Source organism: Octopus sinensis, linkage group LG14, assembly GCF_006345805.1.
Source record: "Octopus sinensis linkage group LG14, ASM634580v1, whole genome shotgun sequence".
NCBI lineage: Eukaryota > Metazoa > Mollusca > Cephalopoda > Octopoda > Octopodidae > Octopus > Octopus sinensis.
The window spans coordinates 16,379,834-16,405,396 of record NC_043010.1 but is presented as its reverse complement, the minus strand read 5'-3'; the positions used below and the strand labels follow the sequence as shown (position 1 = coordinate 16,405,396).

The 25,563-nt window shown below is 37.6% G+C and overlaps 1 protein-coding gene across 3 annotated transcripts in view; it reads right to left on the bottom strand.

Moving 5' to 3' along the window:
* Positions 1-19,040, bottom strand: part of LOC115218889 (regulator of G-protein signaling 12) — a 187,326-nt gene extending 168,286 nt beyond the window's left edge. The window contains exons 1-2 of one of the 3 annotated variants that reach the window (XM_029788885.2): positions 18,785-19,040; positions 7,799-8,609 (exon numbers count right to left, since the gene is read on the bottom strand). In XM_029788885.2, coding sequence (XP_029644745.1) covers positions 7,799-8,549 — 751 coding nt within the window. In that variant the 5' untranslated portion in view covers positions 8,550-8,609; positions 18,785-19,040. The remainder of the gene's footprint in view (positions 1-7,798; positions 8,610-18,784) is intronic. The other 2 variants (XM_029788884.2, XM_036508684.1) reach the window with 2 other exon arrangements.
* Positions 19,041-25,563: the final 6,523 nt, after the last annotated feature.

The following is a 25,563-nucleotide window of genomic DNA, read 5'->3' as shown; positions in this document are numbered from 1 at the left end:
TTTGACCAAGTACATTTGGAAGTAGTTACCTTCTGCAACTGTTTTGTAAAAAGGAGAAAAAGAAAAATACAGAGCAGCAAAAGATGTCTCCAAGTTCTTCTGCTTCTATAGAAATTTAACAGGGTTCAACATTTCTGTTCTGCTGTCAATCACTACTGTGAGAAGAATAACTTGGTTTTAAAGATTCTTCAGGTTTTGAGCAATGCTGCTGGGCATCCTTTAAATTTCAATTCACTTCTGATGTGTTTGGAAGTCCTTTCCATCTAACAAAATACAACTTCAAGACTACTTTGAATCAGAGAATTACCTTTATTTTCAAGACATATATAATTTATATATAAAATTCAAGTTGTGTGTGTGAGACTCTGTCTCCTCCGATTTAGATTCCTAACTACCCCCACATTTTGCGGTGCAGTTTAACCAAAAGCGGGTATCTTATAGTCGTCATTCATATTGAGCCCTTCTGGGTATTAGCGTGCATCTACGATGAGTCTACGATTTAAAAAAAAATTTACCATCATTTTTCCGCATTTTTAATGATTTTTGCTCAGGTTATATAAGGGAAGTAACTCTCTAAAAATGCTTATATAGCTATTTCCCTTACAAACCCGAGCAACGCCGGGTGATACTGCTAGTTTATCATAGAATAACTCTGTTTCAGTTCATTACAGTGACTGGCAATAAACCTCACTCTGTTAAAGAATTATAAAAAAATTACAACATTATGGATGCAATAAAAAATATTTTAGATTATAGGGGAACTTTAAAATATATATATCTTGGCATGTAAAAGCACCATTCAAGCACGGTCGATGCCAGCACTGCCTGACTGGCCCTCGTACTGATGGCTTGTAAAAAGCACCCACTACATTCTTGGAGTGGTTGGCATTAGGAAGGGCATCCAGCTGTAGAAACCTTGCCAGATCAGACTGGAGTCTGGTGCAGCCTTCTGGCTTGCCAGTCCTCAGTCAAATCGTCCAACCCATGCTAGCATGGAAAGCGGACATTAAATGATGATAATGATGGCTGTGTGTAAAGGAAGACCATGAGTGAAATAGTGCCAGTCAGTGTTGCACAAATGGCACAGGAACATGAGAATACAGGAATTGGGGTTTGAAGAAGTCAATACAGGTGACAATCAGAATTTATTAGGTGTTGATTATGAAATCGTCACCTATGTAAATCTTAAGGGGTTAACAAAACTGCAGATATTTTGTTGAAATGACAAAGGAAAAACTCTTCATAAAGTGGTTTCAACTACAGAGCGTTTATATAAATCCCTCTCTTAAGTAATTCATACCTTAGTGCAACTTTCAGAAAATTATCCCAATTTTAGACAAAGTATGAAAGGTAAAAGAAATGTAAATGGTAGGACCGAATAATTTTAAGGAAGAACAAAAGATTTGGAAGAAAGCAAAACGGCTAATATATGATGCTTTATATTCTTATTTATATATATATATATTTATATATATATATATATGATTAAGATTTAGTTGAATTAGATACTTAAGTTGGAGCACCAAGTCAGTCCAGTATTATCCGCACAACATGAAGTAAGGTGAATATAAAAATTCTATAGGAAATTTTTTCTATCAAATTGTCTCTTTGTAATGTCTTATTACCTTTCTCTTGGGAATAAGGGATACCTATGATATTTATGACCATACCTAGCCATGAGCTGTCAACTCATTCTTGTTCTTTATACAAAACAGACAGTTTCTAGTCTCAGATTTAATAGATGATAAAGAGATAAATTAGAAATGAATCACAACCCTATGGCCCCACTATGCTCCATGTGATTCTAAGAAATTGCAATCTGTTCATAGCCACTTTGCTACAATAGTGACAACATCAATTTCTTCCATCTTCTTACTCTGTTAAAATATTTAAGAAAAATTATATTAATGTGTCCTGCTTGTGAAAAAATTCTATATTTTGTGCAGCTGAAGATAGCACTGCATTTAAATTGATGTATTGATTGCATTGTTCAATTAAATGGAGTTGCTTGAAACGGTTGTACTTCATTACTACTTGATATACTGTTGCTTATTTTGATTAATATATATATATATATATTATATATATACACATATATAATTATCAAAGAAGTGAATGTTTTCACTGACTGACATAATTTTGTTCAAAGGATTCTCTCTCTCTCTCTCTCTCTCTCTCTCTCTCTCTCTATATCTATATATATATATATATATATATATATTATATATATATATATATATATATATATATATGTATAGGTATTGTAGTCTACCAGGTTTTAAATAAGTGTATATTTCACTAATTAAAAGACCTTATCTGCATGACAATCATATTGTATTTCATCTAATAATGACATTTCTGATGAGAATACAAAAGGTGGAATAAATTAACCTCGTTAATTGGGTGTTAATGAATGTATGAATTACAGGTGAGTTAACAGTAGCTGGTTTCAATACTGTATTGCACTAGAGAATATATTAGGTAACATATGTGTACAGAGAAAGAAAGGCGTGTGTATATATATATATATATATATATATATATATATAGTATATTAAATATATATATATATATATAGTATATTAAATATTATATATATATATGAGAGAAAGAGAGAATTATGGGAAGGAAAAGGACTGAAGCCTAACTTTTGGTGTTAGTGAAGCAGATAAAGAGGCAGAAATGCAAATACAGAGATGAAAATAAAAAAAAACAGATAGTAACAGTGTAAGTGGGGATGTAGGTGGGGTAGGGGTATATGATATAGACAGACTGACACAAAGATAAAGAGTTAGATGAGAGGTAACTGAGAGAAAGGAGAATGGGGGTGGGGGTGGATAGAAAAAAATGAAAAATAACGATTAAAAGATTACGTAAAAAGAAAAAAAAATAGTGAGATTAATAGAGAGGGAGAGGAAGAGAGTAATGGAAATAAATAATTGAAAGTCAGGATAGAATTGAGTGATATTTACTGACAAATAATTGAAGTGGTTTGAGGTCAGATGAGAATAGGTAAGGTGATCGATTGTAAGTGAATTTGTAGAGGTAGGTTAGTGCGTGAATGGATTGGTAGCCTTTGGTAAGAGCAGTCTATAAATAGTGAAGTAAGCGTTATACATAATTAATGTGGAGAAAATAATGACTTTATTTCATCAACACTTTATCTGTTATGAGGAGAGGTAGACATGGTTGAACAGGGTTTTATCAAACCAAACAAAAGGAAGGGACTTGAATTAAGAAGTGAAACAACTGAACTGGACCCTTTTGAATTAAAATTGGAAAAGGACAATGTAAGGAGAGATTAGTAATATAAGAACAATTAATACAGATAAATTGTAATGGCTTACAGACTTCACTTATGTAAACTGTTGAATATCTAACAGTCGCCACCTGGCTAATAAGGGCTAGAAAACAGCAGATTAGAAAAATATATACATGCTGCTAGTAAATAGCAGCTTTACCATTGTATTGGTAATATATATATAACTAATTAGTATAAATCTACAGTGTAGTTTAGAAGTGTGTGTGTGTGTATTTGGACAAGGCTCTCCATCAACAGGAATGTGGCTCAGGTGTGTCAAGCAGACATTTCGTCTGTAAATCAGTGATCTTGCGACAGTTCCTTCGGATATTTTCGGTTTGAACGGCAGTTTTTTTCTAGCAGTGTCATATGAAATTGTCACCCATAATTATGACCCTAATATCGATCTATTGCATTTCAATCTGTTTTAGGGTTAGGGTTAGGGGTGGGGGGGGTATCTTTTCTTTCTTCACAAATGTAAATAAACCCAATCTGTTTCTTAAACGAGGGACATATTCATACGGCACAGAATGTTTTTTTACCTCAATAGACGTCAGTGATTGGTTGAAATTGCAGAAATTGAATAAAAAAATCAACAAATATCTTACAAACTATAGAATTTTCTCAATAAATCCAAGAGAAAATGATGTTTTATAAACACATTCTACCAGTATACGAAGTTTAAAATTTTTTAATTACCTAGAAACTATGTTAAAAACTGCCATTCAAACCAAAAAGATTCTGTTCCTTTTAACAATACACACACACAAATGCTGAAGCATGTTGATGGGTGAAGTTTTGTCAGTCAGTTCACCGAGCTCATGGTGTTTTTGTATGAAGCAACTGAACCTCCCCTTATAAGTGATGGCTTTCTGCACACACATTTTATCTGTGTACATATCATCATCATCATCACCATATAGCATCCATCTTCTATGACGGCATGGGTTGGATGGTCTTGACAGGAGCTGGTCAGACTGAGGACTCTACTGATCGCTTTGGCACAGTTTCTATGGCCAGATGCTCTTCCTAATGCCAACCACTTTACAGAGGGAACTTGGTGTCTTTTACCTGGCACCAGCACCAGAAAGGGTCACCAAGTAACTTGCAAGACAAAGATGCTGCAACTGAGAGGGGGAGTGGTATTGAGGGGAGGTGGTTCCATGTCAGGGGATGAGGAGATGACAGAAGGACAGAAACAGGTGTTTTGCTGTAAGGGAGTCGGAGGAAGAGAGCAAAAGAGAGAGAGAGAGAGAGAGAAAGAATGAGTGGGCAAGAGTGAGAGAGAGAGAGAGAGTGTGTGCATGAAAGAGATAGTGGTGATGTGCCACTCTGAAGGTAGAAGGATGTAAATATAAATGGTAGATGAGTTATGAGTTCATGGGAATGCAAAAGGTGAGTGGGAAAATGCAGTGACAGGTGAGACCCAGGTATATAGTGGGGATGACAGGATAGCAACGATCCGGTTGGTGGGTGGGAGGGTTGGGCTGCAGGAGTGGGGAGGGAGAAGATGAGTGGAAGAGAAGAGACATAGTTTGGCTTATTGGGGTAGGATGCGTGAATGAATGTTACATATGGGTAGAACACACACTTTCAGGATTCAGTCTCACTGTAGTGGGTGGGTCTTCTCGAGAACCTCATTATTACCTGACAACTCAGTCTCTTCTCATCTCCTCAGTGAAGCTCAACATCTTGAATGGGCCCTCATTATTTTATGTTTCCTCGGTTGTTCCTCTGTCACAGGTACAAAGATCCACTTTAAGCAATTATCACTTCTTTATTCAGCTGTTTTCATTCATACGCATCACATGTCCAAACCAATGTAGTCTTATCTCTTACATTGTTACGTCTGATTCCTCTTATACCCAACTTTTCTCTCAGCTCATTCACATTTTCTCATAAACACTGACGTTGCCCGTCTATCAGAGCTCTACTAGCATCATTCCCCTTTAGTCTATGCATGTTGTCTGCATTCAGGGCCTATGTCTCACTGCCACGACATTTAGCCATTCATACACAGACATCATACAATCTAACTTTCACTCTGAGACATACATACACACACACACACCTGCATTTATCCTAGACAATTCATACCAAACTTGCACTAATTCTATGAGCAGAGATCCAGGAGACTCCCCTTCAAGAAGAGTAACAACACTGGATTACTAGAATCATCAGCTACAAATGCTAAACAACACAAATTCTGATTAGTTTCCATGGTGACCTCAGATATATATTTACCAATTCTTTATTTGAAATTCCCAGGTCCGATATCCTCCAAAACTCAAAATCTAAAAACCTTCAAGATGATTCGAATTGAGAAAGAAGTTCCTGAAAGTATCCCAAAAGAGTTTCCAAAAGATGAGGGGTTGTTAAGTTGTACTAAAAGAAAAGGAGATCTTTTCACTTTCAACGGCAGATTGAGAAATTAAGTTTTTTGTAACTAAACACTTTCAAACTTCAGACACTGGCAGAATGTATCATATAAAACATCTTTTACTCTTAGCGTTGTTGAGAAAAGTTTCTATTTACAAAGTTATTTCGTGTTAAATATACACCACTGGAAGTTGTTGTTGACAAACAACAGCAGTAATTTTATTCAGCTGAATACACGTCATTGGTTGAAATTACCAAAATACAACAACTTTAACACGAAATAACTTCGTAAATAGAAACTTTTCTCAACAACGCTAAAAGTAAAACAGGTTTTATATGACATATTCTACCAGTATATGAAGTTTGAAAGTGTTTAGTTACAAAAAACTTAATTTCTCAATCTGCCGATGAAAGTGAAAAGATCCAGAAAAGGTTTATAAAATGAAAGAGATGTGTGTTTTGTGGCTGACAGGTTAAAGTGAGAGTATAATTGCTGTTTTTTTTGACCAGCAATTGGATCTGTGGGTGACCTATCCTGGCTCCAAAAAATGATGCTGTACATAGCATCAATAATGTTATTGAATAAACTTCCGGGAGAAGTATTCACTTATAACTCAATTGACAGTGTTGTTGATCAGGATATTGTTAACTACTCCATCAAATTTTTGAACTCAGATGTGTAATTTGTCTCAACCAAAATTATGAAATGGTAAAAGATTAATTGTGCACAAACTCATGAGAAATTGCATTGAGGCAAATATTCTCACTGGTTGTGGTAAAGGTGAGACCTTCTTCATTCCTCGCATACCAGAGAGCAAAAGCAAATCTTTTTTGCTTATACGCTCCAAAATAAAACAAAAAACATTGTTTATAAAGACGCATTCACTCTTAATGCAACATGAATACTTCAATAATTTAAAGTGTATATAGATCTTTTTTCTACTTCAGTTACTACAGGTTTTCTCTTCTAAAATACACACATATAGAATACATACATAGAATAAATCTAAATATGTAGGGGTAGTCTCACCTAAGGCCACATTTGAAACCGAATCTTTCAATTCTCCTTGGCCACACGGCCTATTCAAATGTTAAAAGAAACTGTGACAAATGTGTGTTCTACTTGACCTGTGTCCTTTTCAGTGCCATCGCACTGCCACCTGCTTTCCATAAAACTATTCTTCTGTATGTTATAGCTATTTTTCTACCTTCATTCACGTTGAAATTGAATCTTTCAATTCTCCTTCTTCAATTATTACATGTTTTTAAGAACCATGCTTTTCACATGGCCGACTTTATGTAGGAGCATCACATATGGGACCAAAAGCAAACCATTGTTTACAAAAAAATATTCACTCTTAATGCAACATGAATACTTCAATAACTTAATTTGCCATTACTATCAAAACATTCAAGAATGAGAAAATTACTTATTTAAATTAACTGTATTATGTAATTGCCATTACTGTATTGATAAATAAAATAACACATACAACTCATTGTTGTCATATAATAAACAAACAGAAGTTCATGTATGAAATTGATCTTTTTTCTACTTCAATTATTACATATTTTTCTCTTAGAAAAATACACACATACAGGAGGAGTAAATTATATATATATAATAGTACTTTGGATGTGGCTCCTGAGAAACAGTAAAAGTAATTACGGTGGGTATTACTGCTGGTATATATATATATATATATATATATATATATGTATATATATATATATATATATAATATATATATATATATATATATATATATATATATATATATATATATATAATATATATATATATACACACATACACACACATTTTGAAATTGTTTTTTTATATATATCTACACTATAGAGACACACATCTTCAAATATATTTTACTTTCTGATTTCAGTCAACCAAAGTAACTCATCTGAATAATTTTTATCAGTCAACAAACTTTGACCTCTCCAAATATAGACTTTTCTGAGCCTGTGTAAGGTGACATCACCCTTTCAAATAAGAGGTTAGTCCCTTTCCTGATGGGTTAGTCTCCTTTCTGTAAAATGAAATTCTGAGTTAGGAACAAATGCTAATTACTACTAAAAAATAATTAATAAATAATCTAGTCTTACCTTTCTGCTGACCCCCTGTGGAAATATCTTGGGGCTGGATATGATGGCTAGGTAACTTTGTCTCCATAGTAACAGGGGAAGGTGAGCAAGCTGGAATACAGCTTGACTCTGTTGATGGAGTAATCGTAGGAGAAATAGAAAAGCAACTCTTTCTGCGAGGTACAGTGGGAGCAACTGCTATTTGTAAAAGAGTAGACATGTTGTTGAAAGTGTCGTTATAATTGTGAGTGTTTGAATCCTGCCTGAGGTTCGTTGGTTGTTTTTCAGGGTTCTCAAGACATTTGGCAGTGGGAATGTTTTGATCAGATCCTGTTGTTGGATGTAAAGATGATTTATGAATATTGTTGTCCCGGCTAGACATGTGTGAAGTTGACACGTTTTTACAAACATCAACTGCCATGTTGATACTGTCTGGAAATATCTTTGGGGTAAGTTTAGTAAATGGTTGCGCATGGTAAATGGTTTTGGATGGTGTTTCTGGTGGTAAAGGACTTTGTTGGTCCTTTCTCTCATTTGAAACTGTGCCTGGGCTTTCAGTTTGCTGTGGGAGAGAAGATGTAGCAGATTTCTGTGTCTTATTGACATCAACAGGATTTGCTGAAGTTTGTGCTGAACTGTTAACATTGTTCTTGTTTTCCTGTTTCCCTGTTGGAGAACGGGCAGGAATTTTGATTTGCACGAGTTTTCTTGGTCCTTGTAATGGAGGTTTGAAATTTGCATCATCTTCCGGTCTATATCGAAACCTGAGCATCGCAGAGGGTTAAGGAAATACTTAAGACTTCCAATAATCCTAACTGGTGTATTAAATGATCTGTAAGAAGAGAAAATTAAACAGAATTTTAAAACTGAAATGTGAGAAGTGTGTTAATGGTGTGTGAGAGAGAAATTGAAAGAAAAACTGGATGACTGAAATAAAAATAGACACAGGTGAATTGATGGGAATCAACAATACTGTAATGGAAAACACAATAATAGAAATATTGACTAAACCAGGGGATCATTCATTGAGATTCATTAGACATAGAACCCTGTTTTGTAATTAAAAATAGACTATAGCCATTCAACTCAATCCTATTATATTACTGGTATCTCTTATTTTATGGACTTGCCTAGATTAACATGAAATATACCAATAATTTTGGAAGAATTTCACTTCATAAGTCTGCAGTAAGCAGTTTCTATTATTTCCTGTTTGCAAAGTGATTTTCTTTTTATAATAAATGATTTCTTAATTTAAAGTATGGTGTTTTTGTGCAAGGTTCTTACCCACACTATATATCTCCATGAGTTGTTTTATTTGTAGGATAACAACAATTCAAAATTATTCAAGCCTGTTTACCACACAAAGATCTTTGATGATGGGGCCTCAGCTTTAACACTTAACTATATGACATGAGATAAAATATTCTCTGACATAAATTGACTGAAATTATGAACAGGACTATCAGCACATCTCAATGAAATCAAAACCCAGACAATATAAAATTACCAGCAGTCAAATCATCATCATCATCATCGTTTAGCATCCGCTTTCCATGCTAGCATGAATTGGACGGTTCAACTGGGGTCTGGGAAGCCAGAAGGCTGCACTAGGCCCAGTCTGATCTGGCAATGTTTCTACAGCTGGATGCCCTTCCTAACGCCAACCACTCCGTGAGTGTAGTGGGTGCTTTTTACGTGCCACCGGCACGGAGGCCAGGCAAGGCTGGCAATGGCCACAATCGGATGGTGCTTTTTACGTGCCACTGGCACAGAGGCCAGTCGGGGCGGCGCTGGCAACGGCCACATTCAGATGGTTCTCTTACGTGCCACCGGCACTGGTATCACAGCTACAATTTCCATTGATGTTGATCGATTTTGATTTTGATTTTGATTTTCACTTGCCTTAACAGGTCTTCACAAGTAGAGTTTTGTGTCCTAAGGAGGAAAGGTATGCATATATATATATACATCATCACTGTTTTCACATATTTAAAACCATTCCTATGTACATTACTTGAATACACAACAGAGCAGCCTTTGCCCCTTGGACCTTTCACTCTTCATCCCAAAGGAGACAACTCAATAGTAACAACTTGTGGTCTTCTCAAGTTTTAAGTCAATTTGGTTATGCTGACGTATTGAAGGTCCAGTAATCACTGGTTCAATATCAACACTTGGTTTCGTTGTCTGACAGTTTGAAACCCAGGCATAACCTCTGATCCATTACACCTTAATGTCATTGTTGGTCATCATTTCTTTTCAGGATGACATGGGATGAAGTAGTAAGGATTGATCTCAGGATGTTGGGCCTCACAGAGGAGATGGCAATGGACCAAGATGTTTGGTGATATGAGGTTCTTGAGAAGAGAACCTCAAACTGAGTTCTGAAAGTGCTGTGTGTTCCACCCCACACCCTACCCCAACAAACCAAACTCCAGCTCTTCCTCACATTTCCTCTTTCTCATACACTATGCTTAAGCTTATCTCTCATTCCCCAATCCTGTCCCCACCACATTCCCCACCCTACACTCTTTGCATTCATGTGAAGTTCCTATCCCCTACTCATGCACCCTTGGCAATATTCTACCATCCCATTTATATTCTGATCCCTGTACCTCAAGGGGGTGCACAGGCACTTCACCATCTTTCTTTTGCTCTCTCTCTCTCTCACCCTCCTTGTCTTGCACTCTCACTCTCATCCACTCTCTCTTTTTCTCATTCTTGACCACTTTCTCTCACTTGCTCTCTCTCCTGATTGGGTGCTCATGTATCTCCTCTACAGCAAGACACCTCTTTTGTCCCTCTGTCACACTCTTACCTCTCCTCACCAGGCACAAGGTCACCTCCTCCAATGACCCCCCCACCACCACCACGCAAAAGGTCTTTGTCTTGGGAGTTACTTGGTGGCCCTGTCAGTGGTTGTGCTATATAAGGGCATCCAGTCTACACTGTAAAAGTGGTTGGCATTTGGAAGGTCACCCAACTGTAAAAGCCATGCCAAAACAGACGTCACTGGTGCTGGAGCCAAGTAAAAATCATTCCGTCCACTCTGAAGGACAGTTGGTGTCAGCAAGGGCATCCAGCCATATAATCCATATCAAAAGAGACAGTAAAACCTGGTGCAGTCTTCTGACATGCCAGCTCCTAACATACAATCCAAGCCATGCCAACATGAAAAATGGACGTTAAATGATGATGATGATAATGACATCAAATCTATCATGACAGACACAAGATTAGATGGATTTGAAGTGATGAGTTGTCAGTTTTCTGAAGCCCTTCTAGTAATCTAAGCAACTGAAATATATCTTGTCTCATAGCAGCCTCTAAGACACTGGCATCAATCGCTTCACTGAGTGTAAGAGTATGCGAAAACTAATGAACTTTCCATCACACAATCTAGTTTTAATTTCTCTTTTGTTGACCAACCTATTAAAAGCTACCTTGTTCATATTATTTCCAACAAATATGACCCCTCAATCCCAGTAATAATTGTAAACTTGACAACCTTCAATAGACTCTATAGTCATTCCAGAGTCAGATTTAGTAATATAAACAAAAGCTTTGTCTCTGTCACTCAATGAACTGAGAAACACTTCATGCCAGGGTTCTCCAGCAATTGTACAAGAACAAGGAGAATCTAATTCAGCTGAACAGAGGGTCTTTCACCAGAGCAGACCTCTTTCTCTATGAGTCATTGAATAGATATCTGTTCCCATGAGTCACTGAGTCTCTACTCTGTCTCTGTGAGTCATTACTCACAATACTTTCACCAGCTGTCTCAGCACAGAATAAAGCCATAGAAAACTGGTCAGAGTCTAGTGAAGCCATTAACATGATTTAGTTGAGTCTTTGACAACTGTTATGTCTCTCCCCCCCTCTCTCTTTGTAACAATCTTTTTCTATTTGACCCACAACAGTTGAAGTCAACTCTCTCTGGTACAACGCACACTGATTAAAATATTTCCAAATACTTTCTTGAACGACGATGCACTTAAATATTCGTTTTCAGGAGTGGCTGTGTGGTAAGTAGCTTGCTAACCAACCACATGCTTCCGGGTTCAGTCTCACTGCGTGGCATCTTGGGCAAGTGTCTTCTGCTATAGCCTCGGGCCGACCAAAGCCTTGTGAGTGGATTTGGTAGACGGAAACTGAAAGAAGCCTGTCGTATATATGTATATATATATATATGTGTGTATGCGTGTGTATATGTTTGTGTGTCTGTGTTTGTCCCTCTAGCATTGCTTGACAACCGATGCTGGTGTGTTTACGTCCCCGTCACTTAGCGGTTCGGCAAAAGAGACCGATAGAATAAGTACTGGGCTTATAAAGAATAAGTCCTGGGGTCGATTTGCTCGATTAAAGGCGGTGCTCCAGCATGGCCGCAGTCATATGACTGAAACAAGTAAAACGAGTAAAACGAGTATATATTCAACACATTTAACACACGCACAAAAAAACAAAAAAAACAAAACAACCTTGAACATCTTTTGGTAAAACAATTACAAGGAATCATTGAGACCTGTGGCAGAAGGCCATTTCTGTCAATTTGTTTTTTAAAAAATATCTTTGTAGCTTCATCTCAAAGGTAATTACCATCGAATTTATCTCTAATTTACTTTCAACTTATTTCTCGTCCAATTTCACAAGTTTTTTAATTTCTAAGACATTCACAAATACTTTTAGGAAAACTGCAGGTCTCTGTTTATTTTGGAAGTCAAGATTCTCGATACAAAATCCACCTGACTTTTAATTCTTGATGTTAAGAGATTGTCTTGTACATTTTTTGCATTTTTAGAATTATTAACAACATTAGAGTACAAGAAATAATATTTCGCGTTGCACGTTACTCTAACCAGAACTTCATTTCATTGAACATGAAATATTTCTTGCTGTAGAAAAGGTTTGTCTCTGCTACTAAAACTCTAGAAGATGTTTGTATCCGAAATATCTCAGAAATAGTATATTTTATCTTAATTTTTTTGCATATTTATTTTCATACTTACCTTCGGCAGTGCAGTACAAATTTTTGTGATATTGGGACCTCTGTTGATGAAAACGATTAAACATAATTTTTGTTTGTTATTTTTTGATGAAAAAACATGGTTTCCATGATGTCAACACACATATAATGAATAACATACATCCGCTATCTGTGACATACACACACACATAGTCTTCGTGCTCTCCAAGAAAAAAACGTCGACTTCTTGATGTACACAATATGTTAATCATTTAGAAATATTTTTAAGTGAATGTGATTTCAAAAATGTAAGTTGTTTGTACAGTAAGTATTTATATTTTAGCCTTCTTTAAACAGACAATATTTTAATGTTGTCTTCTAAATTATTTTGAAGTGAAAGGCAATCTTTCACTTTAATTCTCAGAACTGTCATCTGGAGTTCGTTAATGTCCGTAAAAATTTATTTATTTATTTACTTTTGTTTTAAAGTGAAAGAGAGGAGAAAGTGAAAGATGAATGTACGTGTATATGAAATGGATGTGCATTAGAGAGAAGGAGAGAGAAAAAGAGTGAAGGAGTGTGTTATGTATATGTACAACATCAATACATATGCGTATATCTTTTTTGTATGTACATATGTGTGTGAGTGAATGAATGTGTGTGTTCTCATGTATGTGTAAGTGGTACTCTCTTTTACTTTAAGACAAAAGTAAATAAATAAAAAAAATTTATGGAAATTAACGAACAAAACCAGCTGATTCAGATGACAGTTCTGAGGGTCAAAGCGAAAGATCACCCCAAGGGAATACAATTGCTTAAAGATTTTCGAGTGCATTCAATGTCTCTCAGCTCCAAACATTTGGCTGTTATTTCTAGCACGCCCTGCTACCACGTAACAGCTATTTGCGATAAAGGACCTGAAATAGCTGCTACATGGTAGCAGGGCATGCAAGAAATAGCAGCCAAATCTTTCTTTTTCTGGGGAAAGGAACCGTTTACATGTGATTTTGATGTTATATTCATTGAAAGCATGAGAAATAACCTGGAAATGGAAAAAACCCACAAAACAAAACTCCATTGCTAGGAAAGTCAGACTTTCCAGGTGACCCAATGGTTCACGAGTAATCTAATAAATATTGAATGCTGTTCCTACTTAAACTTTATACAATTACACATATTGAAAGTCGGTAGCAGATAAGTCAAGGGAGACAACTCAACCAGTGTATTTTTTAAAAGTTTTTAGTGAGGAGGAGAAAGGGAAACCTTTAAGATGACCCTCCTCTCTTCCTCCCAGTATACTGGAAGGAAGAGCGAGAGTTATTCTCAGATTAGACATACAGTCCTAATGGACACCATTAAAGAATCCCCCGATCAATTGCCAGAGTTTAAAGCAGGAAATGAATCAAGACTACAATCCGACAACATTTGCTGTCCCTTCAATAGGATTCCACACAGTTTCCATCCACTAACTATTGCTCTCAAAGCTATGGTAGAGGACATTGTCACACAGCATTTGAGTGAGCTGGACACCACTTCAAGAAACCAATTCCAAAGTGAAACCTTGTCATTCTGAAAACAGTACCAGAAGTGTGTGTTTGCGTGCATGCATGCGTGTGAGCAACCATGCATACTGTAAATGTGTTTGTAGTATCGTATGTATGTGTCCAGTACAATTATGTCTCTGTGTGTGTATATGTATACTGTACAATATATGTGTGTTTTGTAAAATAACGAAATTTCAATTGTGCAATTCAAATTTAATACATACCTAAAATAAAGCCTGTGTGCTTATGAAAGAGAGAGAGAGAGAGAGAGAGAGTGTGTGTGTGTGTGTGTGTGTGTGTGTGTGGGCACCCAACTGGTTATGCATTTTTTAGGAATGTTTTTTTTTTCAAATCACTACAATGTCTACACAAACCAGGTGGTATCAAAAGGTTCTCAGACTGGTTATGTTTGATAAAAAAATTAACTTATTTACTTAAGTTTCAACCTCATCTCCTTTGAAATAGTCCCCTTGCACAGCAACACACAAGTCCCAGCATTCCTGTTACTTCTGTAATCCATCATGGAACTTGTTTTTCATAAGCGAGACAAAGACCTTCTGCAATTTAATCTTGATCTTGACACCAGTATTAAACTGGTGACCTTTGAGCTGCATTTTTATCTTGGGGCAGAGATGGAAGTCTGCAGGTGCTAAATATGGCCAATAGAGCAGGTGCAGGAGTGATACCATGTCGTTTTTGGTGAGAAACTCACATGTGAGTAGAGCTTGTTGACAAGGTGCATAGTCATCATGAAGAATCCAATTCTTTTCGCTCCATAGATCCGGTCCCTTTTGTTGAAGGTCCTCCCTCAAATACTTCAAACCATCGTTGCAGTAGAACTCTTGGTTAAAGGTCTGGCCCTGGGGGAATGAATTCTTGATGCACAATACCACAGATATCAAAAAAACGATGAGCATGCTCTTGACTGAGTTGTGGTTCTGTCATGCTTTCTTTGGTCATGGAAATGAAGGGTTCTTCCATTGTGATGACAGCTGCTTTGTCTTAGGGTCACACCCATAGACCCAACTCTCATCCGTGGTGATCATCCTCAACATGAAGAATAGGTCATCAGTGGCATGTTGATGGAGATTTTCACAGACTTCAGTGTGATGTTCTTTCTGCTCAATGGTCAGCAGGTGGGGGACAAACTCGGCAGAGACACACTGCATGTTCAACTCAGATGTTAGGGTTGTCTGCATGGACCCATGCAACAGACCGACAACATCAGCAATGCTGCTGATTGTCCTCCAACGGTCCTCATGCACCAGCTGATGAGTTTTCTCCATGTTTCCAGGGGTGGCACTCATGGCAGGCTTTCCAGATTGCTCATCATATTCCAGGGACCTTCTCTGACTTTTGAAGCACACGTGCTACTTGAAATTTTGTGTACAACCCGTTGCCTCATCGCTGTAAGCTTGTGGAAGTATGCTCAATGCCTCTATAGCAGACTTAACAAGTTCAACACAAAATTTCTTGTTGGCACTTTGTTCCAACTTCCTGTCTACAACAAAACTGCAGAGTACAGCATACATGTGATGACAAAAATACAAATTTCACAATTTTCAAAGTAAACACACCAATGTCACTCAGCACACTGCCTTGTGAATGTCACTGATAGCTCTCAATGCACACGTAGCTATGTGCTGCCATCTATTGGCGCACTACAGAACTAGTTCAGGAACATTTTGATACCACCTCGTACAAACAGTGGAAACATTTTCTCACACGATTTTATATTCTATCCACTTTCATGTTTCACTCTCAGAATTGTGCATTTTTTCCCTTTTTAATACCTGTTTATCCTTGCATACTTGCACAAACCACATAAAGACATGCACAAATATACATCCATCTATCTATCTATCTATCTATAAATAAAGATATATATATATATATACATACATATATATATATATATATATATATATATATATATATATATATATATATATATATATGTATGTATATATATATATATATAATATATATGTATATATATATATATATGTATGTATATATATATATAGTATGTATGTTATATATATATGTATGTATATATGTACGTATATATATATATATGTATGTATATATATGTATGTATATAATATATATGTATATATATATATATATATTGTGAAGAGTGACACTTGTGAAGACCTGTTGAGACAAGTGAAAATCAAAACAAATCAAAATAGATGAACATCAATGGAATTTGTATCTTTGTGGTACCAGTGCCGGTGGCACGTGGCACATAAGAAAACCATCCGAACATGGCCGTAGCCAGTACCGCATCGACTGGCCTCCGTGCTGTGGGCACGTAACAAGCACCATCCTATCGTGGCCGTTTGCCAGCCTCATCTGGCACCTGTGTCGGTGGCACATAAAAACACCATCCGAGCGTGGCCGTCTGCCAGCCTCGTCTGGCACCTGTGTCGGTGGCACATAAAAACACCATCCGAGCGTGGCCGTCTGCCAGCCTCATCTGGCACCTGTGTCGGTGGCACATAAAAAACACCATCCGAGCGTGGCCGTCTGCCAGCCTCGTCTGGCACCTGTGTCGATGGCACATAAAATCACCCACTACACTCTCGGAGTGGTTGGCGTTAGGAAGGGCATCCAGCTGTAGAAACACTGCCAGATCTGACTGGACTGGTGCAGCTTTCGGGCTCCCCAGACCCCAGTTGAACCGTCCAACCCATGCTAGCATGGAAAGCGGACGTTAAATGATGATGATGATGATGATGATGATATATATATACAGAGAGAGAGAGAAAGAAAGAAGAGTGTACAATCTTGCCAGCACAGCCTCTTTTGAGTCTGATCATACATATATACATATTTCCCCCCCCCATACCACAGCAAAAAAAAAAAAGGATCAAAGGTGTTTCTCAAGCCAAATGCTCGTAAGTCCGGTTTCCCAGATTCTGTGGCGTATATATTGTGCTCCTGGATGGGACGCCTGTCCATCACAGAAGTACTCATTTTAGCCAGCTGAGTGGATTGGAGCAATGTGAAATAAAGTGTTTTGCTCAAGAGTACAAAGCATTGCCTGGTCCAGGAACAAAACTACAATCTCATGCTCACGAGTGCAACACTTTTAGCCACTAAGCCACTAAGCCTTCACACACATACACATGGTTGGTAGGGGATCATGTCTTTAAATGCATACCCTCGGTATAAATGGTTGTTGGATGATATGGTCTTCTAGGTGTAGGTCAATACATTTTAACTGTCTTTTTACCTTTAACTGTTAAGCAAAACTCATCAAATGCTTCAACTGTTCAGTATTTGTGAATCGGCCTCAGTCTGTGTAACCCGGTCGTCTGCAGATAACGAATCTCCAATCAGAGCAATGGTGTAAGAAACTGATGGATGAGAAATAGTCTCCTTGTTGTTCAATATCTTAAATAAATTCCAGTGTTGTTATCAGCCAATGGTCTTTTTAGTACAACAGAGAAAAACATGGCACAGAAAACAGGAGTAAATGAATCGTCCCTGTTTTATTCTATGCTCAACAGAAAATCAATGTGATCTAGCTTCTCTCTCAAGAAAAGCTTAAATGGTTTCATAAAGCAATTCATGTCCCTGGTCTTCAATAACATGTTGAGGTACACTGCATGGCACCTTGGCCAAGTGTCTTCCTCTTTAGCCCTGGGCTGAGCACTGGTTTCTGGATGAATTTCAGCAATGGAATTTATGTAGAAGTATTTTGTAAATATGTGTGTGTGTATGTATACACGAGTTATTTTTATGAGTTTGACTTTCATCCCTTCAGAACCAATATAGGTTTGTTTATGTTCCCACATTAAAATAGGTACCAGGCTTAAAATAATTACTGAGGATGGTTTGATTGATAAAAACATACAAGGTGGCACTCCAGCATGGCCACTGCCAAAAATAAAAATATAAAAGAATCCTTGCAGGGGCCAACTTTCTTTCTCCTTATTGGACTGAATAAACAGGGTACCAGTCATGTACTGGGGTTTATTTCTTTCTCTAATTCTTTCTGACTGTCTCTTTTTCTGTCTATCACGCACTCTCTCTCACACACACAGGGAATAGAAGAGCAACAACAACAAGACTGGTGAATGAGGTCAGTGCAGAGAATGAGAATTAGGTTGGTAGGTGCGTGTGTGTGTGTGTGTGTGTGTTACCATGTTTGTGTATGTGTGCACATATTTTAAAGAAGGGAGTAAGTTTGACAAACAGAGAGAAAGAAGGGAGAAAAGGATAGATAGGGATAGAGACAGCGAGACATACATATATATATACATATATATATATACACACATATATATATACATATATATATATACACACATATATATATACACACACATGTATATATATATTCAGATGAACATGGTACTTAAGTTAAGGCACCTTGTTGCTTATTTTGATTCTATATAGACAGACAGACAGACAGAGAGACAGCAAAGAAACAGAATCGAATTGACAACATTTCTTAAACATTCACAGAGAAAAAAAAAAATTTACCTTCATCTGCAAAACTGTGATGGTGATGATGATGATAACAATAATAATAATATAATAATAAAGATGTTGATGTGCATTGAGTGAAGTTGTAACAAGTCCCCAACACTTTGTTGTAATATCTGTACAGCACTAGCTTATGTAGAGAAGACATATTGACGACTGAGGTATACACAGCCGAACGACCATCAACACTGTAGAATGTTGGTTGTATGAGGATAAACTTGTCTGACAATGACTGACAGTGGCAGAGTGGGTGTGTATGGAGGTGGTGGTGGTGGTGGTAGGGTACGTGTGTGTGTGTGTGTCTGCTTGTACCAGGATTATTTTAGAGCTTACACCACCACCACCACCACCACCGCCGTTGCTGCTGCTGCTGCTGCTGCAATGATGTTTATGCTTCGATTGTGACCTGTGTCAGCATGTTTTAAAAACCCGTATTGGTTTTGGTTGTTGTTTAACCCCAGGTCAGCCCCCAACCATAAGATCGAAGGCATTCTAACCATGACTACCCTATCTTTTTCAGTGAACTTAGAACCTCCTAATTCAATGTCTTATATTAAGAGAGTTAAGATTTGAGGAAGATGTGACTACTATTTCTAGTATATCAGACGACCAGGGACTTTATTGCTTTGTTGCTGTGGTGGTGGTGGTGGTGGTGGTGGTGGTGGTCATTGTTGTGTAGCCTCAGGTCAGTCCTAAGTGATGATCAAAGGCTTTCCAGCCATGACTATTCCAGCTTTAATGTTTAATCGTGTGTCCAGGACTACATTTCCCAATGTGTCTTCCTTGTTTTATAACAGTCAGTTGTAATGAGACGGAGATTAGACTGCTATTTCTAGCATATCAAGCCACTACATAGAAGTGTCCTTATTGAGATTGTTGTTACGGATGATTAAGATGTCGATGATGATGATGGTGGTGGTGGCAGCATTAGCAGCAATGATGATGATGACAATTTGTCTTGGCTGCTGAACATCAAGGTTTTCATTGCTCAAGAATTTTATATTTTATTTATACATCATCATCATCATCATCATCATCACCACCATTTAACATCTCTTTTCCATGCTGATATGGGTCGGACACTTCAACAGGGACTGGTGAAGCAGAGGACTTTGCCAAGCTCTAGTCTGCTTTGGCTTGGTCGCTCCAGCTGGGTGCCCTTCCTAACACTAGCCACTTTACAGAGGGTGCTGGCTGCTTTTTATGTAGCACCAGCAAGGTCATCAGGTAACTTGCAAACAAGACCCCTCAATTGGGGGTTGGAGAGTGGTACTAAAAGTTAGGGTGAGTGTCACTTAGAATTCATCAGTCAGAAAAAACTGACACTCATATATTTAACAAGAGTCCGTTTATATTGGAGTAGAAATCCATTTTGGCTGATGTTATCGGGAGCAGTTTTGCAAATGGGAATTGCAGGTAAACTTAATCCCAGTTTTCATCAGAACGGCTGCTGGATCTTTTCAGTTTGAACGGCAGTTTTTAACATAATTTCTAGGTAACTAAAAAATTTTAAACTTCGTATACTGGTAGAATGTGTTTATAAAACATCTTTTTCTCTTGGCTTTATTGAGAAAATTCTATAGTTTGTAAGATATTTGATGTTTTTTTTCTACAACTTCTGCAATTTCAAGCAATCAAATACGTCCATTGAGGTAAAAAAACACATTCTGTGCCGTATGAATATGTTCCTCATTTTAGAAACAGTTTGGGTTTATTTACATTTGTGAAGAAAAAAAGATACCCCTCCCTCGACCCGTAACCCTAACCCTAAAACATTGAAATGCAATAGATCGATACTAGGGTCATAATTATGGGTGACAATTTCATATGACACCGCTAGAAAAAACTGCCGTTCAAGCCAAAAAGATCCCGGCTGCTTACACACACACACACACACACACACAGATAATTCTTAAACAATAATAAATTTGTATTCTACAAAGTTTAGAGTTGCTCATCAGATGAATGTAAAATTGTTTTTATTATAACTGAACATAAAAACAAACAGTAACAATGTGTGTGTGTCATTATCCTAAACATTTCATGTCTGTTTTCAATACTGGTATCACTTGGATGGTTTGAGAGAATAGGAGCAATTTGCAGGATTTTTGAGCTCTGGTGTCTACTCTGATTGCTATGGCTAGATGCCCTCCTTACTAATGCCAACTTCTCTACAGGGTGTGTACTGGGTGCTTTTTTTGGTGTCACTAGCACTCGTGAGGTTGCTCCCTCTCCTGTATGTATTATGAATATATATATATAATGTATTCATACATATATATATATAATATGTGTATATATATATATATATATATATATATATATATATATATATAATATATATATAATTATATATATATATATATCTATACAATATGTTACATTACTCGGTAGTCAAGATAAAACTCTGAGTTTCAGATGCCGAAGTGGAAATCCACAACACCATCTCTTCGGTTATCTGGCTATTTGAAAACGTTATGAAAAAATACCGTTAAAAATGAAGGGAAATTACTCTGTTATAACTCTGCTTTGCCTGCGTACTTATACATCGCTCGCATTTTTCGTCATAAAAATTATATAAAAATACATAAAAATATATAAAAATATATAAATTCTTCTTGGGACATAACACAGAAAGCATGTTCTATCCGTTCTTTTTAGGGGACCAAAAACGTAACAGAAATTTAGTCACATGTGGGCATGATCCGAAAAGCTCTGTCCTTGTATTTAGACATGTGGTAGGGTCTAAGCTGCTTTTCCAGATAAGCCATCTCTCCATGTCGCATAAGAGATGGTGTTGTGTATTTCCACTTCGGCATCTGAAACTCAGAGTTTTATCTTGACTACCGAGTAATGTAACATTGTATAGATAAATTCCTCTATTTACATAATATTGAGGTCTCTTCTTTCTTTTGTTATCTTACCGTTTATCAATATATATATATATATAATATATATTATATATATATATATATATATATGTAAATGTAATATGTGACAATTATTGGTAGCCATGATAAAACTCTGAGTTTTGGATGCCGAGGGTGAAATCCACGCCGCCATCTCTTCAGTTATCCAGCCATCGAAATAATTGTCACATATTACATTTACAGATAAATTCCTCTATTTACATAATATCGAGGTCTCTTTCTTTTGTTGTCCAACCATTTTTATCAATATATATATATATATATGTACACACAGAATCACTACCGGAACTAGAAAAGAAATTTCAGGTGTGGAAGCTAGGTTTAGAATCAAAAGGCCTTAGAGTCAATGTAGCAAAGACCAAAGTTCTAGTGAGTAGGAAGGTGAACTCATCACACACCCACTCAGGTAGGTGGCCCTGCTTGATCTGTAGAAAAGGTATAGGTAGAAACTCTATAAGATGTACCCAGTGTAAGCTATGGACACATAAGAGGTGCAGCAACATCAAAAGAAAATTATCCGAGAAGACAGCTTTCGTGTGCAGCAGATGCTCTAGGGCAATAGACACCACAGATACTCAGAAAACAGATTCCATCACACTCCAGGGAGAGAAACTAGAAGTAGCTGATAGCTTCCACTACCTAGGTGACCAAGTTGGTAGTGGGGGTGGATGCTCAGAGAGTGTTACCACTAGAATAAGAATAGCCTGGGCAAAATTTAGAAAGCTTCTTCCCCTACTGGTGACAAAGGGTCTCTCGCTCAGAGTGAAAGGTAGATTGTACAATGTATGTGTGCGAACTGCCATGCTTCATGGCACTGAAACATGGGCCGTGACTGCGGAGGACATGTGTAGGCTTGAAAGAAAAGAAGCTAGAATGATCCGCTGGATGTGTAATGTCAGTGTGCACGCACGACAGAGTGTAAGCGCCCTGAGAGAAATGTTGGACATAAGAAGCATCTGATGTGGCATGCAAGAGAGATGTTTGCATTGGTATGGTCATGTACTAAGGATGGATGAGGAGAGATGTGTGAAGAAGTGCCACTCCAAACAGTTGAAGGAATCCGGAGTAGAGGTAGACCCAGGAAGACATATGATGAGGTGGTCAAGCATGACCTTCAAACGTTGGGCCTCACAGAGCCCAAGACCTCTGATGAAAGACCAAGACCTCTGACGAAAGACCAAGACCTCTGACGAAAGACCAAGACCTCTGGAGATATGTTGTGACTGTGAAGACTTGACAAATGAAGTGAGTTCATGGCTCGCAGGACAGCCTGCTGTGCTAACCTTGGATCGTAGAGTGACCTGCTGTACTTGAGACCTATTGAGTCAAGTACATCAACATCAAGAACGGTGAAGAGGAGAGAAGATTAGGGAAGGGTGGGAGAGAAAACCAGAAAGGATGAAGAACAAGAGAGGGAGAGAAGAGATAGTAAAGGTAGAATATATATATCGAAATCAAAATCGTAATCAGTCAACATCAATGGAATTGGTAGCTGTGATACCAGTGCCAGTGGCACGTAAGAGAACCATCCGAATGTGGCTGTAGCCAGCGTCACCGTGACTGGCCTCCGTGCCAGTGGCACGTAAAAAGCACCCACTACACTCACGGAGTGGTTGGCGTTAGGAAGGGCATCCAGCTGTAGAAACACTGTCAGATCAAACTGGGCCTGGTGCAGCCTTCTGGCTTCCCAGATCCCAGTTGAACCGTCCAACCCATGCTAGCATGGAAAGCAGACGTTAAACGATGATGATGATGTATTCTTCATATATATATATATATATATAATATATATATATATATATATATATAACGATCACGCTCATATAGTACTCTTAGTGCTCCACTAGCACGGATGCTAGTCATCGAATTTGGTTTCGATCTCACTTGCATGACAGGTCTTCACAAGCAGTGTTTAGTGTCCAATGAAAGAAAGGTACGCATAAGTGGGCTGGTTACACCCCTGGCATAGGCCACAAGGTTATGGTCTCACTTTTGTTAACAAAACTGTCCGACGAACAGGAACGTAAAACTCTGAGTAACAGCTTCTGTTATATTTCTGCTGCTTTTAAATAAAGTATATATATATATATATATATATATATATATAGTATATATAGATATATGTATTCAGTCATATATATATATATATATATAGTATATATAGATATATGTATTCAGTCATATATAATATCTAATATATTTCAGTCATATATATATATAGATAGATATATAGATATATAATATTGCATGCCTTCCTTCCTTCCTTCTTGTGACACTTGTGAAGACCTGTTGAGGCAAGTGAAAATCAAAACAAATCAAAATAGATGAACATCAATGGAATTTGTATCTTTGTGGTACCAGTGCCGGTGGCACACAAGAAAGCCATCCGAACGTGGCCGTAGCCAGTACCGCATCGACTGGCCTCTGTGCTGTGGGCACGTAACAAACACCATCCAATCGTGGCCGTTCGCCAGCCTCATCTGGCACCTGTGTAGGTGGCACATAAAAACACCATCCGAGCGTGGCCATCTGCCAGCCTCGTCTGGCACCTGTGTCGGTGGCACATAAAAAAAACACCATCCGAGCATGGCCGTTCACCAGCCTCGTCTGGCACCTGTGTCGGTGGCACATAAAATTACCCACTACACTCTCGGAGCGGTTGGCGTTAGGAAGGGCATCCAGCTGTAGAAACACTGCCAGATCTGACTGGCCTGGTGCAGCCTTCGGGCTCCCCAGACCCCAGTTGAACTGTCCAACCCATGCCAGCATGGAAAGCGGATGCTGAATGATGATGATGATGATGATGATGATATGTATTCAGTCATATATATATAGTATATATAGATATATGTATTCAGTTATATATATATAGTATATATATATATATAGAGAGAGAGAGAGATATGTATTCATTCGTATATATATATATAGATATGATATGTATTCATTCATCATCATCATCATCATCATCATTTAACGTCCGCTTTCCATGCTAGCATGGGTTGGACGGTTCAACTGGGGTCTGGGGAGCCCGAAAGCTGCACCAGTCCAGTCAGATCTGGCAGTGTTTCTATAGCTGGATGCCCTTCCTAACGCCAACCACTCCAAGAGTGTAGTGGGTGATTTTATGTGCCACCGACACAGGTGCCAGACGAGGCTGGCAAACGGCCACGCTCGGATGGTGTTTTTTATGTGCCACCGACACAGGTGCCAGACGAGGCTGGCAGATGGCCACGCTCGGATGTGTGTTTTTATGTGCCACCGACACAGGTGCCAGATGAGGCTGGCAAACGGCCACGATCGGATGGTGTTTGTTACGTGCCCACAGCACGGAGGCCAGTCGATGCGGTGTACTGGCTATGGCCACGTTCGGATGGTTTTCTTGTGTGCCACGTGCCACTGGCACTGGTACCACAAAGATACAAATTCCATTGATGTTCATCTATTTTGATTTGTTTTGATATATATATATATATATATATATATATATATATATATATATATATAGTATATATATGATAATAATAATATTAGGGAGTATAACTCCAAACTTACAGAGAAAAATTCAATTTGATATTAAATCAAATTTCACAATATATATATATAATACATAATAAATAAGAAAAAACCACTATTATGCAATTCAAACAATAATAGACATAAACCAAATCATAATATATTTTAAAACATATAACTAGATTACAAAATGTACAAAAATGAATAAACAATATATAATAAGTAAAAAGACTGTACGTTTGATGGCTATAATTTATATTCGAATTACAATTAAATTTAATCGAAAAACAATTCAATTTAAAATTATAGTCACTCGTCAGGTCAACAATA